Raw genomic sequence first — 23,803 nt, 5'->3', positions numbered from 1 at the left:
ATTTACAATAAAAATTAATTATTTTGTTGATTCTGGCTCTGTTGCCTAATACCTGTTGTCTAAAAAAGGAGTTTTCAAGATATTGAGGGAATTTGTGGTTTTGTGTTCTCTGTTATTCAGAAACTTGCTGTTTAAACAAATATGATTATACTGTATTGAAATAATTATGTCACAGCATGTATCTTTGAGGCATATTTTTATTTATATACAGTTAGCACAATAAAGATTCTAATCAAATATATAGTCTGCCAAGTTCTGTATATCTAATCAGATATATAGTCTGCCAAGGCAGCAAATGTGCATAAACAGCCATCAATAATCATAAAATGAGTAATATGCTAGCAACATTTCTCTGGGCAATTAAGGCTCTTACATATGAAGACTTATGAGTACACCAAAGATTTCAGTGATTAGAGCATGTGGTGGGTTGTTATTAAAACTATTACTGTTCAATCTAAATTTTCTTTTTCTTTCTTAGCAGTAAATATTTCCAACAGAAGTAGCTATATTAAGAGCAGTAATGTACGTGCATCTTACCAAAGGGTTTTACCATCATGTATTTTGTCATAGGAACTTTCAGTGCCAGTATTTTTACGGATTTCAAAGTGTAACAGATAAAGAAAGACACAAGGCATAGTGAAGTCAAGATGGGTGTAAAGAAGTTGGTTATTTTCCTTAACTTTCTGCTTTCTTTCCACTAACCCATCCTGGAATTAAACACCAGAGGCTGAATCAAGTACAGTACCTAAATCAAGTACAGTGCTACATTCAGGTAGCCTGAAAGTGCACAAGTTTTCTCCTTCAATGGTAGTTCTAGTGCTGGAGAGGTTTACTGGTTAAGGTACAAACTTCAGTGCCACACAGGTTTACACTCAGAGCCTGCATTTACAGGCTTAAGTGACTGTCAGCAGGAATTGAATCTGTAGTTTTCTACCATTATAACTGTTAGGACAAAAAGAAAACACTACTGCAGACAACTGTGGTTCTAAACAGAACAAGTCAGAGTTGTACAAATACTGCAGGGACACACTAATGGATTCATAGTTTTTGTGTACAAGAAGGACCAGCTGTTGTGAAATGTTTATAATGTGATGTAGGGAATTGAGCAAGGCACAAAATTCTGTTTGAGCTCCAGTAACAATTTCTAAAATGTTTATAGCCTTGACATCTATAATTCTTCATGTCTGAATTGGCCTGCCTAGTGCTCTAGACCCAGGATCTTAGGCTAGTTCTCTTCACTGACTTAAAATTTTTCCCTGAGGAAGTTTTTATTCATTTAAATAGCAAATTATTGTTGTTAGAGGTAGATCAAGCTACTTGGAAAGTCTTTCAGTGGCAAACTTAGAATGGCCAAGAGATTATACTGGGAGGAGCATTCACACTCCTCATCCTTTGGCATTTGCTGTTCAAAGGAACTATTGCTTTAGACAGACTGTGTGTCTGACCTGGCACAGCAGTTCTTACACCTTACACCATAAATCAGATGCATTTTATGCAATAAGTTGGGTATTAACATGATAAAACACAACTTTTAAGAGCATTTCTAGGTTCTTTTTAAAATTCATTCTCCAAAAATGACCTGGTTTCTTTGTTCCTGAAACCTCCAAGCTCATCTGCAGGTGAGCCAAATGGTGGTGTGGAACTGATCTGTCCTTGCAAGCACTCACCATTCCTTCAGAGTGTTTTTATTTCCAAACTGTACCTTTAATCAGCATGTTCATATTTTAAATTTCTAATCACTGGTACAAATATTAAATATCCGTAGGTCAAACTGGATCTCTGAAGACATTGACATTCTGTCATGTGAAAGTTCCTATATACAATTAATTTCTTCAATCATCATTGCCTGATTTTAATCTCTTTAATAAATTAAATTAATTTTATATAGTACTTAATTCCCAATACTGCATAATATAAATGAAATTTCTGACAGAAGTTTAACTGTATTATATCAGTGCTGTGTGATGCAGAGTGATTAATCTAAGCTTCATAATGGTAATATCATGTTTGTCTGACAAGAGCTATCTTGTATAAATGGATGTTTATTGGCACTGTTCCCAAATTTATCAGACTACAGGCCATTCAGTCTTGCCATTTCATTTGACATGAAATTTAGCAATACCTGGCAGAGAATAATCTTAATAATGTAATACAGTCCTTATTTTGTATTCTGTATGCAGTTTTTGCTGTAATGGATAAATAACATACTTAGAATCATCTGAAATCCAGTATATGACTCACAAGAATAAGTAGTACTCAAATCATGCATGTTCTAGTCTAGACACAGCAAATGGAAGCAAAGGCTACTTCATAGGATGAACTAAAAAAAATAGAATAGTTAAAAGCACTGTATTCTTTATTGGCTTTAAAAATTTGAAAGCAATTACTAATCCTCTTAATTATCTGTCAAACATTTTTAAACTATTAGAAATTAATTTTTAGAGATCATTCATCAAATATTTAATGTGTAATCGTTTGCCTGACATTTAATTATTTCAGAGCAATCCTCATTTTATTTTTGTTTTACTAATAACATATCTAATATTTGATATGCCATTAAAAAAACTATAAAAATAGAATGAGGATATGCATTCAAATACATTAGGCTATAATAAATGTTAAACATATATTGAAGTTTCCTATTTGTTTTATAATTACTATATTTTTTATTTGTGAAAAATATTTGCTAATTGTCTCTCAGAGAAGGAAATTAAGTGCTCTGTATTTCTTCCATGGGATATTTTATTCAGTAGTCCTGCTTGAAGGTCAGAGACAAAATTCATGATAAGATGTGGTCCTGACAATTCAGGTGTTCAAGAAAAATTTGTTCTGTATACAGAGATTCCTCTGTTTTAATGAATCCTGAGCTGTGGAATTTAGCTTTGTTATTCAGATGGACACTTCGATTTTGGGGAGGCCTTTTTACAGGGGGATATATTGTGAGCAATAGAATAATATTGCCTTCAGGTTTTTTAACAGTATTCCTAGATATTAAAGATAAGTGTTAACTGTTGTAAACTGAAATAAAAAGTTGGCAGAAACAATAAATTTCTTTTTGCTTTTGCTTTTCCTGACCTTTAAAAAGGAAAACCACTTGAAGTTTGATGTATATTTTTGTTATTATAATAGTTACTTTTTTATGTGTCATTCTAGAAGTTGTGTTTGCACAGCTTTAAGTTTGTAGTTCTGTTTTCAGCTTGATGCTCTATGTAGTCCTGTGTATTGTTTACAGTCTGCTGGAATGTTCTAGTGTTTTTATTATGAATCAGAAGGTACAAAATACATGGTATAGATTGAATTCAGTTATCAGCTATATTTCTGAAAATTAGTCTTTTATCCAAGGATTTCAGACTTCTTGTCTTGTCTCTCAGGCTCTGATAGTACATTACTGATGTAACAAGTCACAGTCTTCTGCTGTCCTGTGAAAAAATAAAATGTACTTTTCCTCCCCACTAATCTATGGGCTTGATTGTATATTCTGTTTTATCTATCATGAGTGTCAACTTGATATGCAACAATGCTTAGTTTCAGCCTGTTTATCACTGGAAAGCCACCTCATGAATATTTGTTCTACTTCCAGAAGCTGCACCGCTTTAGTAATGGATCTCCTAGAAGAAAAATGGGTTAGCAAACCTTTTTCTAGAATGATCTCTGAGGTTGCAAATACAGCTGACAGGGGTGCTGATGTTTTTCTTCAAGGAACTACTGAAAGAGGTTTTATGCTTTTGTACAGAGCTTCGCAGCTATTTCAGAGTTATTCAGGCTAAAATCAGTAATGGATTTAACCCCTGTAAATAGAAGATTTAATGCCTTTTCTTACTAATCCTCCATGGAAATACTCTGATAAATTCTGGGATAATGTGTTGCCTACAGCATCCCCTTTCATTGTTGACAAAATTTCTATTAAATACTAAATGTGCTTAGTAAGATCATTTGAAACTGTTGTCATATTTATAACATGATTAAACATCTCTCCTTAAATGAAGTCTACCGCAGCCTTCTGCAAGGTAGTGCAGTCTTTGCATTCAGTAAATTCAGACCATAAGGTAAATAAATTTGTTTAAACATCTTATTAGTGCTTCAAAATATAGAAACTGAAATTCAAAGTTATACTATTGAAAAGAATGTCTTTAATTGGTAATTCTCTTTAAGACTTCTTTTAAATGACTGATAAAAATATACTGAAACTTATTTCTCTGTGGGATGTGGGAAGAATATTAGACTAATAGAAGTTCCCTGATGTCAGGCTATGACATTGCTTGCTGTAATGAGTAGTTATTTGGTTGATGCTGCAGTTACAGGGGTTTGCAGTCAGTAGCAGCACATGTGTATATTTTCTTTTAAAATCAGCACAAATGTTGATATTACTGTAACACTAACTGATTTAAATAAGTGAATGTATTAAAGGTTTAATACCTTTTCCTATTTTCCTATGCATTCTTAGCTATTTCTTATTTTTACATAAGCATTTGTGACCTCTTTGTCTTTCCTGAAATTTTAACTTCCTTCTGGGCCACTGAGAAAAGCCACACAACATTCCTTTTTCCCTTGAATGTGAAAATCTCCTTCAGTTAGCTATTAGGATGCTTTAACATGTAATCCAGATCAAAAAGTTTGCTATGTCTTTTCCCAGTAGTTATTAATCAACAGCTTCCCTGGATAAGAGGATTTCAACTTGAAATCTCATTCATTGTATCAAGTATATTTGGATATTGAATAGCTGTGCTAAACATAAAGCAACAAATTATCAACTTTTGAGACATTTTGGAGGGAAAAGCAAAAACAAAACCAGTATGATTGTTTTAATATTCACAAGTTTGGGGACCAGGACTGCATTCTTTGTATTTCAGTAGCACAGCCTACTACCTGCTTTTCATTTGTGCCAGCACTTGTTTTCACCGTGTGTAATCAAGTCAGGTGTATATCAAAAATATGTGAGGTATCTTGAATGGATAAAGCTCCCTTTTCTTAATTTTGTTCTTTCATTTAACAGGCTCAAAGGTAGCCAATACCTGGTTAGTGGTGAGCACTCCAGCAAGAAGAAATTATAAATATTCAAGTCAGCATAAGTGCTTTCTGCCCTAACCCCTTTTCTGCCCAAAGAACTTGGTTGCTTCAGCCAGTTTTCAGCTGCTTTCCATAGACCCCTAGGTCTTGCTTGCTTTTCCAAAGTGTGCCAGTTAGTCCTAGTTTGCAGTGTGTAACTTTATGCAATATGTTCACAGTAGGACTGTAGACAATTTTTCAGGCACCTTTTCTGTATAAGATGCACCAAACCATACTGACAAATTATTCTGATCACATGCAGTTTTCGTACCTTTGTATGGGAATCATATGCTGACTAAAAAATAGTGTTTAAAGAGATCCTATCTACTTAGCAATTCATTTGTCAGGAAATAGTGTAGCTACAGTAATTATTAATAATGAAGAGTAATAATTGAAAAGTTAATAACAGTTGGAAGGGTTTCTGCATTCTGTGCTGACAGTCAATGCTGCTTGTTGTTCAGTTGTACTTTGTATTTCATGGTGATTATATTGTCCTCCAACAGGCTTGATGCTGTTCAGTGCTTGACATTCTTTTAGAAAACGTTTGATTTCTTCTACAGTAAATAAAGAAAGTAAATTTTGCGAGGTCTGATGAATTGTATTTTATTTTAGGTTTTTTTTCTAGCAATCACACTTGATTTTAAAAAGTTCATCACAAAGTACTATTCTTCAGGGTAGTAAATGAAGGATGCAATGTCTTGGTTTTTTAGGTTGTTGGAGATTGTTTTAAACATTCAGGCCATCAGACAGCACCCTTTGTAGTTGTCTTTACTGAAATAAAATTCAAAACAAAACCTGTAGTTCACAGTTATCCTGTAGAATAAATATATGTGCTTTCTTCTAGAATTGCTTGATGTTTTTCTTTCAGAGTATCACTGTTAACTGACTGTGTCCCCTTTGCTTCCTGAGGATTCATATAATTTTTTTATATTATGAAACAATGAAGGTATAGGATATCTTTGAATGGTTATTTTTTTAAAAAATTTAAGGGTCTGACCCATTATAATTGAAAAATACATTTTTATAAACACCTATGATGACAGAAAACATCACTGCAATATTGGAGACTGTCTCACACTGTCTCTTTAAAAACATGGTTAGAATCAGTGCAAGGAAATAGATTCACCAAGGTACGTTTAGATGCTTGATTCAGGTTTTCATTTAGAAAACATGATTTTGTTAACAAGTGGAAAAAAATACTGAATTTTACTTAATATTCTTGATTTCATTTATTTTCAAAATAATAAAGCTTCTCAAATATTAGTTTCATTATGGTTTGATGGAATTGTCTAGGTATGTATATTGACTATTTCAGTTGTCTTTAACTTTCCACTTCCAACTCCTCCAAATACCATCATTAGGCAAATTTCATTGGGCTTTATAACTATTCCTTTAGCTTATTTGCACAAGATATAGAGTTGATCAGAACTGGACAGACTTTTTTTTTTGCGATGAAGCTGGCAATGGCATCTAATTAAGATGAACTGGGAAATAATGAGTAGAATGGGCATACACATTTAAGAATTTTAAATGAAAGAGTAATTAGAAGAAAACATAAAGAGGGAGTGATTTCAATTGGATCCACATTCCAGTGATTCCACATACTGAGAGCCAGACATGCTTTGGAGAAAACAAAATAAGTTAAAAAGTAATTAAGCATACTTCTGGAAAGTTGTGGAAATTTATTTTTAGAGAACTGCCAAATCCTTATTGCCATATATTTCTTTCTGTAGTCTAACTTTGATTACATATATAGTCAATCTCTGGTTTTTAGTAGATCTTTTATATCTTTTATGGAAGCCTTGGTATCTGCATGTTGTATCTTCTTTTATCTTGGTTTTTTTTAATTCATTTTAAGATCCTTTGAGCTGGAATTTCAAAAGTCAGACAAGAATCAGAAGAATCCCTGCTTACTGGGAATCATTGTCTTGTAGGAAAGCATTTTGTTGTATAAAGCCACAAACTGCTACTCTTTAGAATGTACAGATACCATTTCATGTCACCTTTATCAAAGTAAACGTAGAATTTTGCCTAAATTTGCCAAATCTCTTTTGAACAACTCAATTATTTCAGAAAATCTTTTATTGTTGCATCAAAATGAAGAGAAACTGATTGTAGAGTGTTTCCCAAAAAACATAAAAATCTGAAAACCGGTATTTTTTTCCCACAACTGAGATTTTTTGAATGAACACCATATAAATATGCATTTGGATAAAGCTTTCTAAATGTACCATGTTGTAATTTTTGGCTTATTTCAGTAAAAAACTAGAACTAGAAATTATGTATTATGCTAATGGGAACTAGAGTAACAGCATCATGTTTTTGACAAGTGTAGAGTATACACAAGCTGGGCACGAGCTATAATGAAAACCGGTAGTTGACAAAACTAAGCTTACTGTGTTTTGTGAAATGAAAATAAAATTGCTAAAAATATGGAAGACAGATTTGGAAGTACACAGTTTGTGAGAAGATGCTGGAAGAGTGCAGATAGGAAGATACCAATATTAGAAGACTTGCGAATTTCAGTGCTGAACTATGAATTCTTTAAAACATTTATGTTCCCCATTCTACCTATCAGACCTTCATGTCTGGACAATACCAGGGCAAGTAGATAATTAATTTTAGCCAGCAAAGCTAAAAAATGCAAAAAATTAAAATTTTTAGAACTTGAGAAACATTAGAATATTGAAACATGTTTGAAGCATTATTGAAAATAGTTATTTGTATGTAAGTTTTGCTGTATTGTGAAGGTTTGCCACCTCTGGAAGAAAACTACAGAAGGGATTTCAAAATTTTTTGTACAACTCATGTGGTGAGTCTTTTCAGTGACAGAAGGCAGAAATTGTGAAAATGTGAGTCGCTGAAATGTCATCATAGGACAGCCAGCAAATTCCTTAAATATGGGGAGACTTTGATGAAGCGTAGCAAGGGTTCTAAAAAAAAATTAGCAAATTGTCCATGTTTCCCTGTATATACAACAGAACTAAAACCAAAATAAAGTTTTCATAGCTAAAACTAGGTTTAAAAAAAAAAAAAGAAAAAATATTATTTTCTCTGACAATCAAAAAATATCTTCAGACAAGGAAAATAAATATTTGTTACCTGGGGAAAGATGTTATGTGTACATCTGCTGATTGCCTGAACACTCAGCAAGATCTGAAATAATCCACCCTGCACAGCAGCAAAATACTTGTGAGCAGAAGAGCTTGCAGCACCTTGGTTCTTTGAGGGGAGATGTTTGCTGGTTGCTGCTCAGTTTTCACTTATAGCGGGGTTTTTTTCCAAATAAGGAAATGTAAGATCTTATCTCTTTGAATAAAGATCTTGACCAGCATTTTGAAGAAGCCTTGTTGATCTCTGCTAACTACTCTGACAATCTGTCCTTTTCTATTAGGGATGTTGTATGAGCTAACACTATGTGATGAAACTTGAAATTGCTGTCATTATTGCTATGTTTAAGGTTATGACCTCTAGTTAGCAATTAAACTGCTAGGGATTCCTCTCTGTCTTCTCTTCTTTTTCTAAGACAAAAACTGGGACTTGCATATTTGGAAGTTCTAAAATATTGAGAACTGTTGACAAAATGCTAAAAACCTATAATGGAGGGCAAACCCTGAGGTTCTTGAATTTGGAGTATCAAAAGCATTGCAAAAGCTTTTCAAAACTCTTTGTAATAATAATAATAATAAAAACTGGGGAATTAAAGGCCATTGCATCAAGGATGAAAAATGCTGCACATTTGCTTTCTCTGAGGATACCTCTGACTTTGATATGCATGAATTTTGTAATCAAATGTAGAATTCTAGGGCAAAGTCTTTAATTCTGGTGATCACTTTTTCCAAGTATTGTGCTCTGTATGTTTATCAAGGACAACATTCAGAAATCTGAAGTGTTTGAAAGTGTTAATATTGTATTTCCATGCTTTCATTTAAACTGTGGCATTGGTGAATAATGGAACAGAACCCTAGCTGGTTTACAGTTGAAGGATCTCATTGGAAAACATACTAAAACTAATGGAAAATAGACTGTTGGCTTTGGAGTAAGCCCTGAGGACACAACTTAATACAGCACAAAATAGTGTTTCATAGAGAAAACACAGCACAGTGTTTAACTTTTTGCAGGTGTGAATATTCTGCAAGCTTCTGGAACTAAAAGCAATAAGAAAATGCAAATTTGTCCCAGTGATTCAAGGATTTAAAACACTTATATAGATACACCAGCATTGCTTATAATTCTTTTAATGATCCCTTACACTCAGAAATTATTTTCTGGGCTTTTGTTCAATTGTTATACCTTAGTTAAAAAGTGGTTTTACTGCCTTGTAACATTGAAAACGTACCCAGTTTCCTCCTCCATTGGCCTGTAGTTACAAAACTGCTGTAATAGTTATTTTCAGGTATTCCCTTAAATTTTGTTCCTCTGATGGGGCATATTCCTTGAAGTAACCACCAAGATCTCTTGTCTGAGAAAAATATCCAAGATAATTGTCCTAAGAGACTCCTGTATTTTTTAGAATGCTATACAAATCTGCAGTTCTTTGATTCAGTGTCACATGTTTACTGAGTACTGTCAGATTTACTGAGCTGGCAGTCATAGCCCTATTTATTAATTTTTCCTACTTGTTCCAGTTTCTTTAAATTTCAGTTGTTCACACTTGTGAGGAGAACAGATATTGAATAAAAACAGATATTTTCATAACAAAAATAATTAATGAAAGGGTGAAAGATAGCCAGAAATACCCAAAACTGTTAATAAGCCTATAAAAGGAAAAAGAAAAAAAAAAAGCGATATATAACTAGCTAAATAATATAGCTAGAGCATTTCAGAAAAAAAAAACAAGCAAGTTCTATAATATGCTGTCCATGCACAAATTCATGTTCTAGGTAGAAGCTTCACAGTTTTTGTCATGAAATAGAACTAGTATTGGTAAATAGTTGAGAACTAATTTAATCAAAAGCGGTATATAAGGTTATTTCAGTTATGTATATATGAATTCCAACTATAAAAGCTTTGGTTTGGGGGGAAATAGACTACAGGAAAATTATGCTGTTATGGACTGAGCCTAGAAACCTCTTTGTTGGAATTTAAAATATTTTCAAAGTATTTTCCTAGTGTGGAAATAAACGTGTCCTAGAATAAGGGAGGTGAAACATATCAGTGACAATTTTAAGTAAACAAAGCAAATGGAGATTTTCATTTCGTGTTTCGAGTCGCAGTTTTCAATGCTGAGTATTGAGAGCCACCTTGTGGCAGTGCCTTTAAATGCACATCAATGGCGCTGATCTTGTGGTCGGCAAAGGCCCTTGATCCTTGTTTCACTTCTGAGCATTTTGATGACTGAGGATTAAAATGCCTTCGACTTCCAAGCGTTTGCCTGAGGTCCAGCACTCGTCTTGAGCTGAAAGACGGATTGTTTGCATCTGTATGAAATTTCTAAGATTATTTTTTCTTATTCCCTTTTTAGTCTTTCCTTTTTCTCTTCTTGCATCCATTAATAGATGATATTATAAACACAGGACAGATAAGGTACGAGTGTAATAATTATAATGTGTCATTTACTTGCATAGTACATATACATATTTATGTATAGTAATGTAATACAGGCTGCATTCACTTTTTCTTAAAATATATAAAAATTCTTGAACAATGCATATTTTAGGAAGCTTAAAAAATTGACAGTTTTAAGCATTTATTTCTCTATGTGTTTTACTCATTTTTTTGATTACCAGAATAAATAGTAAATAGGAAAAGTCAGTATTTTTTATCTTTCAAATTTGTATTTACCCTTATGAAATATATATTTATGTAGCTTCTGGCATCAGAACAGGGATTAGATGGAGAAAATGCACGTGTCTTAATTGATTACATTTGAACATAGATTTGCCAAATGGCTCCATGAGTTTCTGTCTTTTTTTTGAGGGAGAAATGTCAGCTTTTTTGTGACTGTAAAGTGGCTGATGTAAATATGAGAGTTCATAAGTTAAAGCCATAATCTAGATTTCCTTGAGTTCAGTTTTCTGTTCTGTAATTTAAAGTATATACTGTGTGTAATGGTGGAGGGTGAATGAGGGCCAATACTCTACAAAGCATTTTCTTTGGGGATTTTGAGGGAGTAGAAGTGAAATTCCTCATAAAACTTATATTTTCTGGTATTTATGAAAATCTCTTTTCCCCTATGACTGAATTTTTACGTAGTAATCTCAGACAACTTCAGGATTTCACAGTCAATTCATTTTATCAAATACAAAAAAGTCTGGAATTTTGCTCTCAAACTAAAAATTAAACCAATAAGTGTAGAGAATTGGACAGATAAGAAAAAAAATCACTTACCTCTTATCCTTTTTCTTCTTAGGGAAAAATTGAGACTGAGTTGGCATTTAATCCCATTATTTGTCAGACCACAGTTTGGGAACATTTTGATTGGAGTATGTTCTTATCAGCTTTGTCTCATGGAGAAAAACTGAGTTTTGTCATACTTTCAAGTAGCACTGTGACCTGTACTGAGTCTGGTGATGCCAGACTGTGAATTTGTGCATCTGTTTGTCCTTTGCCAAGGCAGGGCTATAGGAATGTCATTTTGGGGTTGCATAATTACATTTGGGGGTTCTGACAAGTCTGAAGTGAGTTTGTGATAAATAATGTCCCCTGATTAAGTTGCCATTGTCATCAACAGAAAGGATGTAAAGTTCCATTCCTATTTTTACTATGATGTTCCTTAGTTCTGTTATGTTCAGCATTTAAGACGTAGGATGATCTGATTAATTTTAATGTATGAGTATCAGAATAAGCAGAGATTAGCGTGAAGGCAGATAATTTAAGTTCCAATTTACTTGGAATATTGAGTGATAATTAAGAGCTATTAGTGATATGTGCCATCTGGGAATGTTGGGAAAATGCCACCTGAGTCAGTTACAATAGAAATTTGTTGCAATGGAAAGTTATTTGAGGGTTTAATTTGTCTTTTATTCTTTCTAGGATAATTCTTGTTCATTAGTCTAAATTTGAAACATGGAGTGCTTTTCCGGCTGAAATTATAGCACAGGGGTTTTAGGAGACTGCACATGGTAACTACAAATGTGTGATGTGTCTGAGCTGCTGTTGCAGTTGGTGAAGTTCAGTGTCCTGCAGGCGGTGGAGCCTGAGTTCATCCACGAGCAGACATGGCAGAGAGCAGCAGCACTGCACAGGCTCTGCTGCCTGATTCCCACGGGCTGTGCAGGGTGCTCAGACTGCTCCTGCAGATGTGCAGATCTCTGTGTAGACATCTGCAGACTTTTGATCTCAAACTGAACCCTGCCATACCAAGCTGATGTCAAGTGGCTTGTCTCAAAGGGTCACTCAGTTGCTTAGCTTTTACTTAGTGATTTCACTGCATTAGACAGCATTAGACAGCCCTCTTAGCTTCCATACTAGCAGCCTGCAAATTAAACAAGTATGATGAAACTAACTTCTTATCTTAAATTATGCCTTCTCAAAGAAGAAATAGAGTAGGAAGTATGTTCTAGGTTGATCTCAAGAATGAAGAGGCTATGCCAAAAATTATAAGTCATCCATTTCTAGAGGTATTTTCAGAAAGACTGTCTGATAATATTACAGAAAACAGGCTCAGTAGGTTTCCCTCTAGCAAGTGGTCAGTGGGGTTAGCAGAGATACAACCAGTGTTACAGGTTAGTGTAGCCCCTCTCTTTCCATTCTGTGTAAAGTTTCTTTGACAACAGAATTGTTAATTCTATATTTGGTGCTCAAAAATCAATTTTAAAAAATAGCTGCTATCCAAACATAAAATGAACAGGAGATACCTTTGTTGAATAACTTCTGACATTTAGACTGGAATTGACAAAGTCAAATATTCTTAGATGTGTAAACCAATTCCTAAAGCTAGGTGATGATAAGATATCCAGCTTTGCTTTGCAGTATGAATATGAGCTGGCAGTGTGCCTGGGTGGCCAAGAAGGCATCCTGCCCTGTATCAGCAATAGTGTGGCCAGCAGGACCAGGGCAGGGATTGTTCCCCTGTACTCAGCACTGATGAGGCCACACCTCAGATCCCATGTTCAGTTTTGGGTCCCTCATCACAGGAAGGACACTGAGGTGCTGGAGCAAGTCCAGAGAAGGGCAGCAGAGCTGGTGAGGGGTCTGCAGCACAGGTTCTATAAGGAGCAGCTGAGGGACCTGGGGGTGCTCATTCTGGAGAAATGGAGACTTGGGAGGGCATTATTGCTCTCCACAACTGCCTGAAAGGAGATTGTGGCTAGGTGAAGGTCAGCCTCTTCTCCCAGACAACCAGTGACAGGACAAGGGAAAATGACCTCAAGCTGCAAACAAATTTCTTCACCCGAAAGTTTGTCAAGCATTGGAACAGGGAATGCTGCCCAGGGAAATGGTGGTATTACCATCCCTGGAATTATTGGAAAAATAATTGAATGTGGCACTTCACAATGTCGTTTAGTGGGCATGGTCATATTAGGTCAAAGGTTAGACGATGATCTTGAAGGTCTTCTTCATCCTCTCTGACTCTCTGTTTTATATTACTGCTTATACATTATGTTGTTTACATTCATTGTATATACAATATAGTATGTTTTATCTGAGTTTTCAAAGTGTAAAATGAGAAAATCAAGTGCGACTATAAGTTTTGAAACTATGTGTCATGCTGATTCTAATTAAAAGTTTGTTCAGAGTGCAAGAGTCAAAGATTCTTCACTCTTTTTATTTTGATTTTAATTCATAATTCAGTATTACCATCTTGAAACCACTGAGGACTGATGTCCTGGTGGTAACGCTGTAGTATGCATGTGTTACAAAATGCCTCAAACATGAAATTTGCCTTGGCACTGAACCATGGTGTGTGGCTCAGTTCTGTACAGATCAAATGTTGTCTTTATAGATAAAAAAAGCTACTGATATGTTTTGAATGTGTTTGTATTGATATCTATAGAACTATTTTATGTAGGTAGTATTAGCTTTCAGTCTGAAAGTAAGAAAATCACTTTTATTTTTGTGTGTTTTTACTTCAGCCTCAGTTATTTTTTCTACTTAAAACAATAAAAAGATACAATTTTCTACAATGTTATCAAATAATAAATTATTTGGACTAATATATGTACTAATAAATATGTACACAACACTTCTTTAAGGCAAGGGTTGACATTGTTTACTATTTACCTCATGGGGATTAGAGGTTTCACCACTACAAATACCAAAACGCTCCTGCCCTGGGTTGGGAGATGCAAACCTGGTCTGAGCAAAGCATCCTGCCAGCTCCACAAATGGCCGATTGCTTTGAATCACTTACCTTTCACATTTCAGTCTCTCACAGGCTGCTCCTAAAAGAGGGTAGAGTTGTGAAATGAAAAGCTCTTTTAAGAAGACTAAATGCATGAAGGATGTAATGATTTTAACAGATACGACTACTAATTTTGCAGAAGAACATTAATATAATTAAAATATTAAAGAAAATGAAGCTCATAGTGTGGCATCTGACACTTTTGAACAGTCATTAGCACTAATGTAAGCAAGATAAGTAAACAGAGTGTGAAAAATGGAAATTAATGAGGGTTGGAGAGGGACTGTGCAAGCAATCAGCACAGCAGCTCTCCTCTCACCTGTTTTGTGCTGCTATGTACTGTGTTAAGTGGGAAAGTAACAATCTCCTTACCTCTTCCCGTACCACATAATTTGGTCTCCATGGTGTGTTTGATATGTGAGATATTTTCTTGTATTTCCCTGGAGATTTACCTGCTATGTAAGACAATTAAAGTTAGCTTGATGAAGAAACTGTATATCCTTCTTTAAAATAACAGTATGTGAATTACAAGAGCTTAACAATTGCAAGCTCCTCAGTTTTGCAGAGGGTTTCTAATCTTGTTTATAAACCCCAAGGCAGATGGATAAATTAAGATCAATGCAGTATTTTTTCCCCAAATCTCTGTAAATATGTTATAAAAATTACTTCAACAAGAAAATGAAGTATTCCTTTGCTCAAAATATCAGCCTTGGGTAGGAGGTATACGTGCTAGGTTATGTAAATGCTTAAAGAACTGTAGATGTAGAAAACAGTCTTTCAAAGCCATATTTAATTATACATAAATATGTTCATCTCTGTGGTTTCTAAACTTTACAAAGCAGTTGTCTTCCAGGCTTCATGAAGTATCAAACAAAATGTTAGTAGGTAACATAAAATACTAGTACTATTACAGCTGAATTTGAGGGGAGGGTTTTTTTAAGTGAGGTGAGTAAAATAAAAACTGATTTTTTTTTTTTTCAGTAGAGTTTGAAAATATAAGGAATCTTGTAATTTAGCAGAGGTCTGTGGGAAAATACCCTACATTTGAACAGGATCTGGGGGTAAAATTTAGCTGTTTGGAGGTGACTGCACAGTGCTCATTTGTTGCATCTGCTGGTTTCCTCTGGCAGCAAGCTAATAGCTGCCTCAGTTTAGCTGACAAACTGACTCCAAATTCCCAAGTCTGCTGGCCATAAGAGCATAGTAATAGAAACCTTCTTGTTCTGTCACTTACTAGGTGCTGCTTTTGCGCCCTTTCACTTGCATAAAGACATCATGTTACCTTTAAAACTGATTTTGAATGATGTTCAATAGTCAAAGTCTTCACAGTCGTGCACTGAATTTGCAGAACTTGAGAGCAGTCTTCAAGTAATTTGGAATAAAACTAGTGAAAAAGACAACGTCATTGTCAAAGGTGTTGTTAATAACTGGGTGGCTGTGTTGAAAATCAGCATAAGCCTCACAGATGCCATTTTTAAGATGTATTTTTTTGTCCTGAGGGTGCAGGGGAAACGTTTATGAAACAGTAATGCAGTGAAATAATTCTGGGAGAGATGAGGTTAGGGAAACCAGATGGAGCAAGCATTTGAGTTGGGCCAGAGGCACAAGGAATATAAAATTCATAGGAAATCAGGTTTTACTGGTCTTACCCCCTAAAAGTCTATTAGTTTCTTAATAGATTTTTTTGTTTGTTAGTTCTATATCAGGTAAAGTAAGTAATTGCCACTTAATATAACTAAACAGATGTTGCTGTATAAACATTGCAATATGAAAATGCATAAACGTGTGATCCTTCAAATCCTTTAGAGAGTTCTCAAAATTGCTTTTCTTGTGAGATTTGACATTTGGAACCCTGAATGACAAAGATTACTAGGGAATCCCTGAAATTCTTCTTTAATAGCAAAGGCACAGGAGCAATAAAATGTCTTTAGAACTGAGACTTGTTTACTATTAACATACCAGTTTAAAAAAAAAACCAAAACCTTTAAGTGATGCAAGTTACATCATGAATTTTCTTATGGGTCTTCATATTACACTGGTAGAGTGAAAACAGCTTGTTCCAGTTTGTTTCTGGTGTTTTCTTGTTAAAATTCAAGTTACATAAGTTAGTTAATGAGTGGTGAATATAATTGTGAAGTTTTTTAGTTTAAGAATTTCTGTCACTTTTACTGACTTCCAGGTTTTTTTTTTTAAATGCCTTCATAGTATTGTTATGCTTATCTTCCATGCTGTGTAAGACAGAATTTAAAAGAGTGAAGAAACCGAAACACAATGCCTAATCAAAAGACATTTAATATTTAATAGTGTTTATCTCTCTAAAAATTACTTTCCTGGTTTAAAAGAAGGTTCAGCTTTTCATTGTCATGCGTAACGATGCCAGTCTACAACTATTTGAAAACCATGTGAACTATTAATTCATATTGGACATTTCCCATTACCTATAAGAATGGTGAGAAAAATTCCATTCTTCTGGAGAATCCTCAGTCTGTCACTTTGCATAGCTGTGAAGTTTAGTGGACATTTATGGTTTAATTATGGAATGAGAAATACACCTGATGTTCACGAAATATTTTTCTTGCTGGTTTAATAATGTCTCTGTCATTATAGCCTTTGAGGAGGAGTTGCAGTAAAAATAGTTATGATATGTATTAAGTAAGGTGCAGCAGTATTGGGAAGAACTTTAAAAAGACTTTCTGCTTTCATTGTTTCTTGCTAAAAATACATTCAGATACATTCAATACTTGTCATGGCTCAGCAGAGTGGCAATTTTGAGTATTACAAAGCAAAAGTTGTGTTCTCAAATATAACAGATGTTTTTATAGGCACCATGCAGTATCACTTTCCTGTTGAGGCAGAAATATTGAAATCTTTGCACAGTTAAGCACAGCAACAAAAGGTTTAACTAGGTCTCCAGAGGTTGTCAGTATTCAAAGTGAAACTAGTAAAAATTCATCCTTGCTTGTCATCAAACTTTCTATCAATTTCTTTCCATGCTGTGTATCTTCCCCACCAGCTAGTTTTATAACACCATACTGCTGTCAGCAAAACAGACCAAGATTGATGTTTTTTTCATCTCTGTACTCCAAGTGGTTAGCAAATATGGCAACAGGACTTATTGTCTCAAAGGCTGGAGACAAATAGATACTTTGCTGTATTTCACACATTTCATACATCTGTTCCCAGAATGAGAGTGGTTGAATTCTAAATTGATGAGAAAGAAAGAAAGATTTTGACTAGAATTATTTTGCATGCAATTTAAAATTGTGATGTTATATAATTAATTCAATCTTAATTGATGTGCATTTTCATGTTGTTGTTAAACTGTTTTGGCACTTGTCTTAATAAGATTTGAGATTATTTAGTCACAGATTGGTGTCACAGATTTGAGGAAGTCCAGATTTTCAGCACACTGAAGCAGTACACAACTTTCTCTGTATAATTTTTATTTTACTTGCTATAAACAAGAGAAATATGCTTATAATTATAAAATATATGAAACATATTGTTATTTTCACTGAGAGGTGGTGCTTAAACTGGGTGATTATAATGAACATTTCCTTTCTGTCTAAATCTACTGCTGGAATTATTTTTCAATCTAAGTTCTTAAACCCTTTTATCTGAGAATGAGTAATTTATTCACTTTTAAGACAGGCATTGCAGTCTGGCTTGAAGTAAAATATTAAGTTACTTTGCTCCATGTTATAAAATTCTGGCTCAGTTTAATGTAGTGTATTGTCTATAGAAATAGTTTCCTTTTTTGCTTTATAGGTGGTTTTTTTAGGCAGTAAGTGAGGTAATTGGAAACTATGCCTACATCCTCAGTGACTTGTCCATCCAAAATCCATCAATTGTGCATGGTCAGACTTGCATTTGCATTCCTTTCATTCTTGGCTTGTCTGGCTTGCTCAAAAATGCAACATTTTTAATATTATAGTATATTTCCTTAGCTTCTCTGATCAGTGAGGTCTTGTAAACACTTCTGTCTAATGCATTATAGATTACAGACTTGAGGAATCAAAGATTACATTAAATGCTCTTGCACAAGTTTTAAAATCTGAAGGCTCTTCCTCCTTTTCCCATAGAATAATTCATTCTCTATGAACCACCTCAAATGCATACTTTTTTTCTCCCTTTAGATTCAAATCTATATTTCTCCATACAATTGTCGTAAATTGTCAGATAGTTACTTTTTGTACCTCAAATGCATACTTTTTTTCTCCCTTTAGATTCAAATCTGTATTTCTCCATACAATTGTTGTCATAAATTGTCAGATAGTTACTTCTTATCTTTCATAGTATTTTCTCTAGGTTTCATTTTCTTCTCTAACTGCATATAAGTCTCAAGTTTTTCCCTGTAACAAAAGGTTACTGTATTCTGAACTCATATTAAAAAAAACCCTCTAGTGGTTTTATTTACATCATCCAACATCTCTCTCCTTTGAAACAGAAGTTGGAAATAAAAGAATAAAACTTTTGCATATATAGGTAAATTAATATGCAACATGAATGTAGTAAATTCTGAAGAGCAAAAATGATGAATGATCATGCACTCCTTTGATTATTTCTTTCTCTCATACTTAGTTCTTTTATATTTATGGAACAGCAATAAGCCCATGGATGGACTCTTCAACTTCTGCTTTTTCATTCTGCTTCTGTCAGCTGACCTTTACTTCTGGAGTAGATGGACACATTTTCCCTTCTACCCTGATCTCATAAATTTTAAAAGACAGTCAGTATTCTTAAAATGAGCCAGCAGAGCAGATTCAGCAGTTTTAGTAATATGAATAAGGCAGAGGAGACTTTTATCTTGTTAGGACTTAAAACAATTTAGGTCAGCCTACAAATTACAGTTTCAGATGTCTTGAGCAAAGTTACAAAATAGTTACTTGGGTATATTTGACCTGTATTCATCACACAGTAGTAGCACTAATGACAACTGCTGTTCATTGAAGGCTGCAGCAAAAGAATCCTGACTTTGTTTGCTATAGGTGTCTGTGATGTCTGAGCTATCTGAGCTCCAACACTCATCAAGTGAGGCTAATGAGGCCTCAAAATTAAGAGCTGCTACTTTGCAGGGTGCCAGGACAGTGCAGAGAATGGAGGGTGGGAATAAATTGCTCTGAATTGCTCAAACCAGTGAACAAATATAATGGTCCATTCTGAACTAACTGCAAATGCTGCCCTATAGTGAACTGCACAGAAAGGAAATTACGATGATTGAGTCATATGGTCATGGGCATGAAGTTTGCTGTAGTAAGGAGATCGTGAGAAAAATGCTAGAATAGCCTGTGCCATTTTTGTTATTGAAAGAAAATATGTGAGTCAAAAACTGCTTTATCAGGGGAAAAAAACACCCAAATTCAGAATTTCAAGCAATATGTTAAAATGAGCATGCATAAAAGAAAAATGAGTAATCTACAGAAAGAAAAAAAATTATCATAGCAACTAGTGATGATCTACTTTGTTTGTCCTAGATGAGGGTAGCAATTGGAAATTTTAAAGAACCAACAAAACAAACCATAAATTCATGTTTCACTTATCAAGAAGCAATTTATTGGCAGCTTAAATATATATTATATATTATAATATATATTATATATTATAATTATGATATATAATATATAGACTCTATTGTAAAATATAATATGTATTATAATATATATTATATATATATAAAAATATATATAAAGCTTAAATATGAGAACCAATAAAGCTTCTCATAATCAAGCTTTATTGCTCTTTTTTATATATAAAGTAAGAAAAAAAGGTATGCTAAAAATTCCATTCTTTGGTTTGCTGTATGAGTATTTCAAAGAGTGTACACCTTATAGTTGTTATGAATAATGATTCCTTTGTGATACCAGATGCATGAAAAGGGTAAGGAAGGGTGTTATCTTTCATAAGTCTTTAGTAGAAAAGTTGGAATTTTTTTTTCCTGCTATGTATGCATCATTTCTCATTAAAATTAAACAGGACATTTTTCGTTGTCTAATTGTCTAATCACATTTTTCATGTGTCTTAATCAAGAATTGCATGAAATTCAAGACATTTAAAGGAGAAATATAGGTGGCAGCAGGCTAAACTGGGAATTTATTTAATACATACTGTTTTAGATGCACACACACATGTAAGCAAAGGTCATAAATCTACAGCCCTCTTGAGCAATAAGGGAGGGGAAAGAAAATCAATTCTAATCAGGAGACCAGTGCTATACCTCATAATAACAATTTCTCCACACACCTGAGGCACTTAGTAACATTTTGTATAAATTTTAAGTAAAACCTGTTAGTTTTATTCTGTAATAGAACAAGGTGGAAGCAATATAACTTTTTATAGTTTTACTTCCTTTATTTAGTAGTTCTTGGTTTTGTTGCCTCTGTAACCATTAAAATCCAGATTAAATACAAGAGCCATGCACTTCATTATCACAAGAGTTTAAAAGGTTTGTTTAAAAGCAGATATGCTGACATTGAATTATGCATTGTGTGAGCGATCTCAAGTGATTTTTATAAAATTGGATTATATCATTGTTCTTGAACTAACTTGTCTTGTATTTTGTAATCTAAAGTGAACACAAATTTATGGGAAGAAAATTCATTCAATTTCTATGCAGTTAATAGAATTATCCAGAATAACCAGCAATTTTATTTCCTCAGCATTTGGTTTTTTCTTGTGTCAAAAGTGAGCTGTGATTTTTTTCACTTAATAAAGTTCATCATCTTCTGTCTTGGAAAAAAAAAAATTCATATATTTCTAAACCTGTTAGCTGTGTAGATTGGAGGTCTAGGACTTCACAGATTCAATAAATGAACCTGTTCAAAGATGTTGTATTAGAATGTGTGGTAGATTTTAGAACTAGGTTTTTATTCTTTCTAAATGCAACATGTAAGTTTGTGTATTTTTGAACAGTTGATTAAGCTTAAGCTTGTAAATATTGAATTATAGTCAGACTAGCATTGCCATATCTTTATACATTTTCTGTCACAAACCTTTCTCCTTCCTCATTCTTTTTACTGTGTTCACAAGTTCCTTTCTTTTAAATTGATGAAATTGTACTCCCTAAAACCATAAATAGTTTTCTTCTATATGTAGTAAGCAATTCTACTAGTCTTAGCCTTCCATTTGTATATTGCCTTGTCTTTCCAAATACATTAAACAACATAAGCCATGATGTTAGAAAGGTTTGCAAATTTTAAATTGTGAGTGTTTGAGAGTAAGGTTCTGCTTTTTTAGCTAAGATTATAATATTTTAGTTGTAATGTTTTTTATATTGAATAATTGTGGTTTTTGAAAAGTAGATACCTTAATACATGTAAAATAGGCATGTGACACCAACACAAAAAATTCTACTAAAAAAGTGCATTTTTTGATGGTTGTTTAATCATTTATTTAAGAAAAAAGCTAATTCATAGTTAAATGGTTACACCAAGTTCCAGATATAATCAAGAGCAATTCAAATTTCTGTGTCACAGTTAGATATGCAGCTGAAGCGAATTTTCCACAACCTTCTGTGAATTTTGTTGTTGATAATCAAGAAAGGCAAACCTTGGTGCATTTGTGCTCTTTATGAAATATTTGGTTCTATTTGTGAGCTCATGAAGAATAAGCTTCATGAACTGCAGGGCCACTTTATCGATTTATTATTTATTCACTTTTAGGCACTACAGCAGTTAATTAAATTTGCCAAAAAGTCATGTGTAGTTTAAAAGCTGAATTTGATTTCCTTTAAACGAATAGTAAATAATTACTGCTAAAGCGAGAAAGATCAGATATTGAAAAGCTGGATAATTGAGAAACTGAGAAATGTGTTTTTCCTACAATGTTTTTCTTTTTATGTCCTCCTTTTATAATTGCATTCCCATCTCCCTATTTATTTCTGTGTTTGCAGAGATTTATTGTTCATGTTTGGCAGTTTGCCAGTACTGTGAACCATGTTTTGCTTTGCTTTACCCACTCTGTATCCCATAAATCAACTTTTCGGTGGCTGTGTCAGGAAATGGTAAATGTGAAGAGATAACAACATCAACAATAAAAACAATAAAAATCTAATTTTATCTAGAATTAATTCACTATAATACGCACAGCTGAAAATACAGTGAGAGTCAAATACGACTTAACCTTCGTGTGGTTTGGAAAAGTAGAGATTCTCTATGAACAAAGATAAAGAAATCTGGTTTAGAAAAAGATTAGAATCATCATTACCACAGCCCTTTTGGTATCATATTTAGCAGAAATTGGTTTTGGAAGGCAGTGCAGCAGGTAGGAATGTGGAAGAAACAGGCAGAAAATCAGAAGTGTTTGTGGCAAATTAGAGAAGTAAATTGGTTTTTCATAACTTAGAGTCAGTGTTCAGTGTAGATGAAGCATGATAAAGCCAGCACACAGGAATAATGCTCGCAGAGCTCATACCCTGAAGGAGACTGGAGGTTTTGCAGACTGAGATTCCAGCCTCCTGCCTATGGGAAAGGAAAAACGAGCGGTAGATGAAACAGTTTGATTGTGCACCATGAATTTATTGATTCAGGCCATGCTGCACCCATACAATGATTGGTGGTGGGGAAGGACGTCCCCTCCTTAATGGTAAGTTTAGTGTGTGGCCTGATGTCTCAAGCCTGCCCAAGCTACCTCCACAGTCTGAAAGAGTTTATTTTAAGGAAAAATGATAAGAGAATTCTCAGTTTCCATGTACTCACTATTGGTTACCTTGAATCTCCATTTAACTGAAACTACATTTCTGTACAAAGATTGAACTTCTTGCAGTCTTTTGTAGAATTAAGTGTATTCTTTGGAAAACAAGTATAGAAATAGTAATTTATAGAAAATCATCACAAACTGGCCTTGATGGAAAGTCCAGTCTTAATAGAAATAGTTTCTTTCTTATGACTCATAACAATGTCCAAATGTTTCCTGTATTTTTTAATACAATACTTCTTGTTCTGTAATTAGAAGTGAATTTAATTGTTATTCTTGTCCACTCCAGGTACAGAGATCCAGAAATAAGCAGTTACGTGAGCTATTTCCAGATGGATTTAGTATTCATCATGCAGGAATGCTGCGGCAAGACAGAAGTTTGGTTGAGAACTTGTTTTCTAATGGACATATCAAAGTCTTGGTTTGTACAGCTACACTTGCTTGGGGTGTCAATCTGCCTGCTCATGCTGTTGTTATTAAGGTAAGAGCTTCCCTACTCTGCAAGGGGTTATCTGTCTTAAAAGAAACCTGTGAAGAAGTATAGATAGCAAGATCTCTTGTGAGTTTTGGGCCTGGAGGGGAAATATCTGATTGACTTGAAATGTTATTTATATCTCATTAAACTGATTCTCTCCAGTGGGAGTCTAGTTTGTATAGTAAAGATTTAAATATATCAAAGATTATGAAAGGATTAGTTAAAGTACACTTCTGAAATCATGCTATATTTGCCTAATTTCAGTATTCAGCTCATCAGGATTATATTCATGTGTATTTATGTTA

At 34.0% G+C, this 23,803-nt stretch overlaps 1 protein-coding gene across 1 annotated transcript in view; it reads left to right on the top strand.

Moving 5' to 3' along the window:
• ASCC3 (activating signal cointegrator 1 complex subunit 3) overlaps positions 1–23,803 on the top strand; it is a 250,236-nt gene that overhangs the window by 125,275 nt on the left and 101,158 nt on the right. Inside the window, exon 15 of the mRNA XM_041478050.1 lies at positions 23,313–23,504. Within this exon, the coding sequence (XP_041333984.1) occupies positions 23,313–23,504 (192 nt within the window). The remainder of the gene's footprint in view (positions 1–23,312; positions 23,505–23,803) is intronic.

The sequence above is a fragment of the Pyrgilauda ruficollis genome, unplaced genomic scaffold, assembly GCF_017590135.1.
Source record: "Pyrgilauda ruficollis isolate IOZ18807 unplaced genomic scaffold, ASM1759013v1 scaffold43, whole genome shotgun sequence".
Classification (NCBI taxonomy): Eukaryota; Metazoa; Chordata; class Aves; order Passeriformes; family Passeridae; genus Pyrgilauda; species Pyrgilauda ruficollis.
This window is presented reverse-complemented; position numbering and strand designations above follow the sequence as displayed.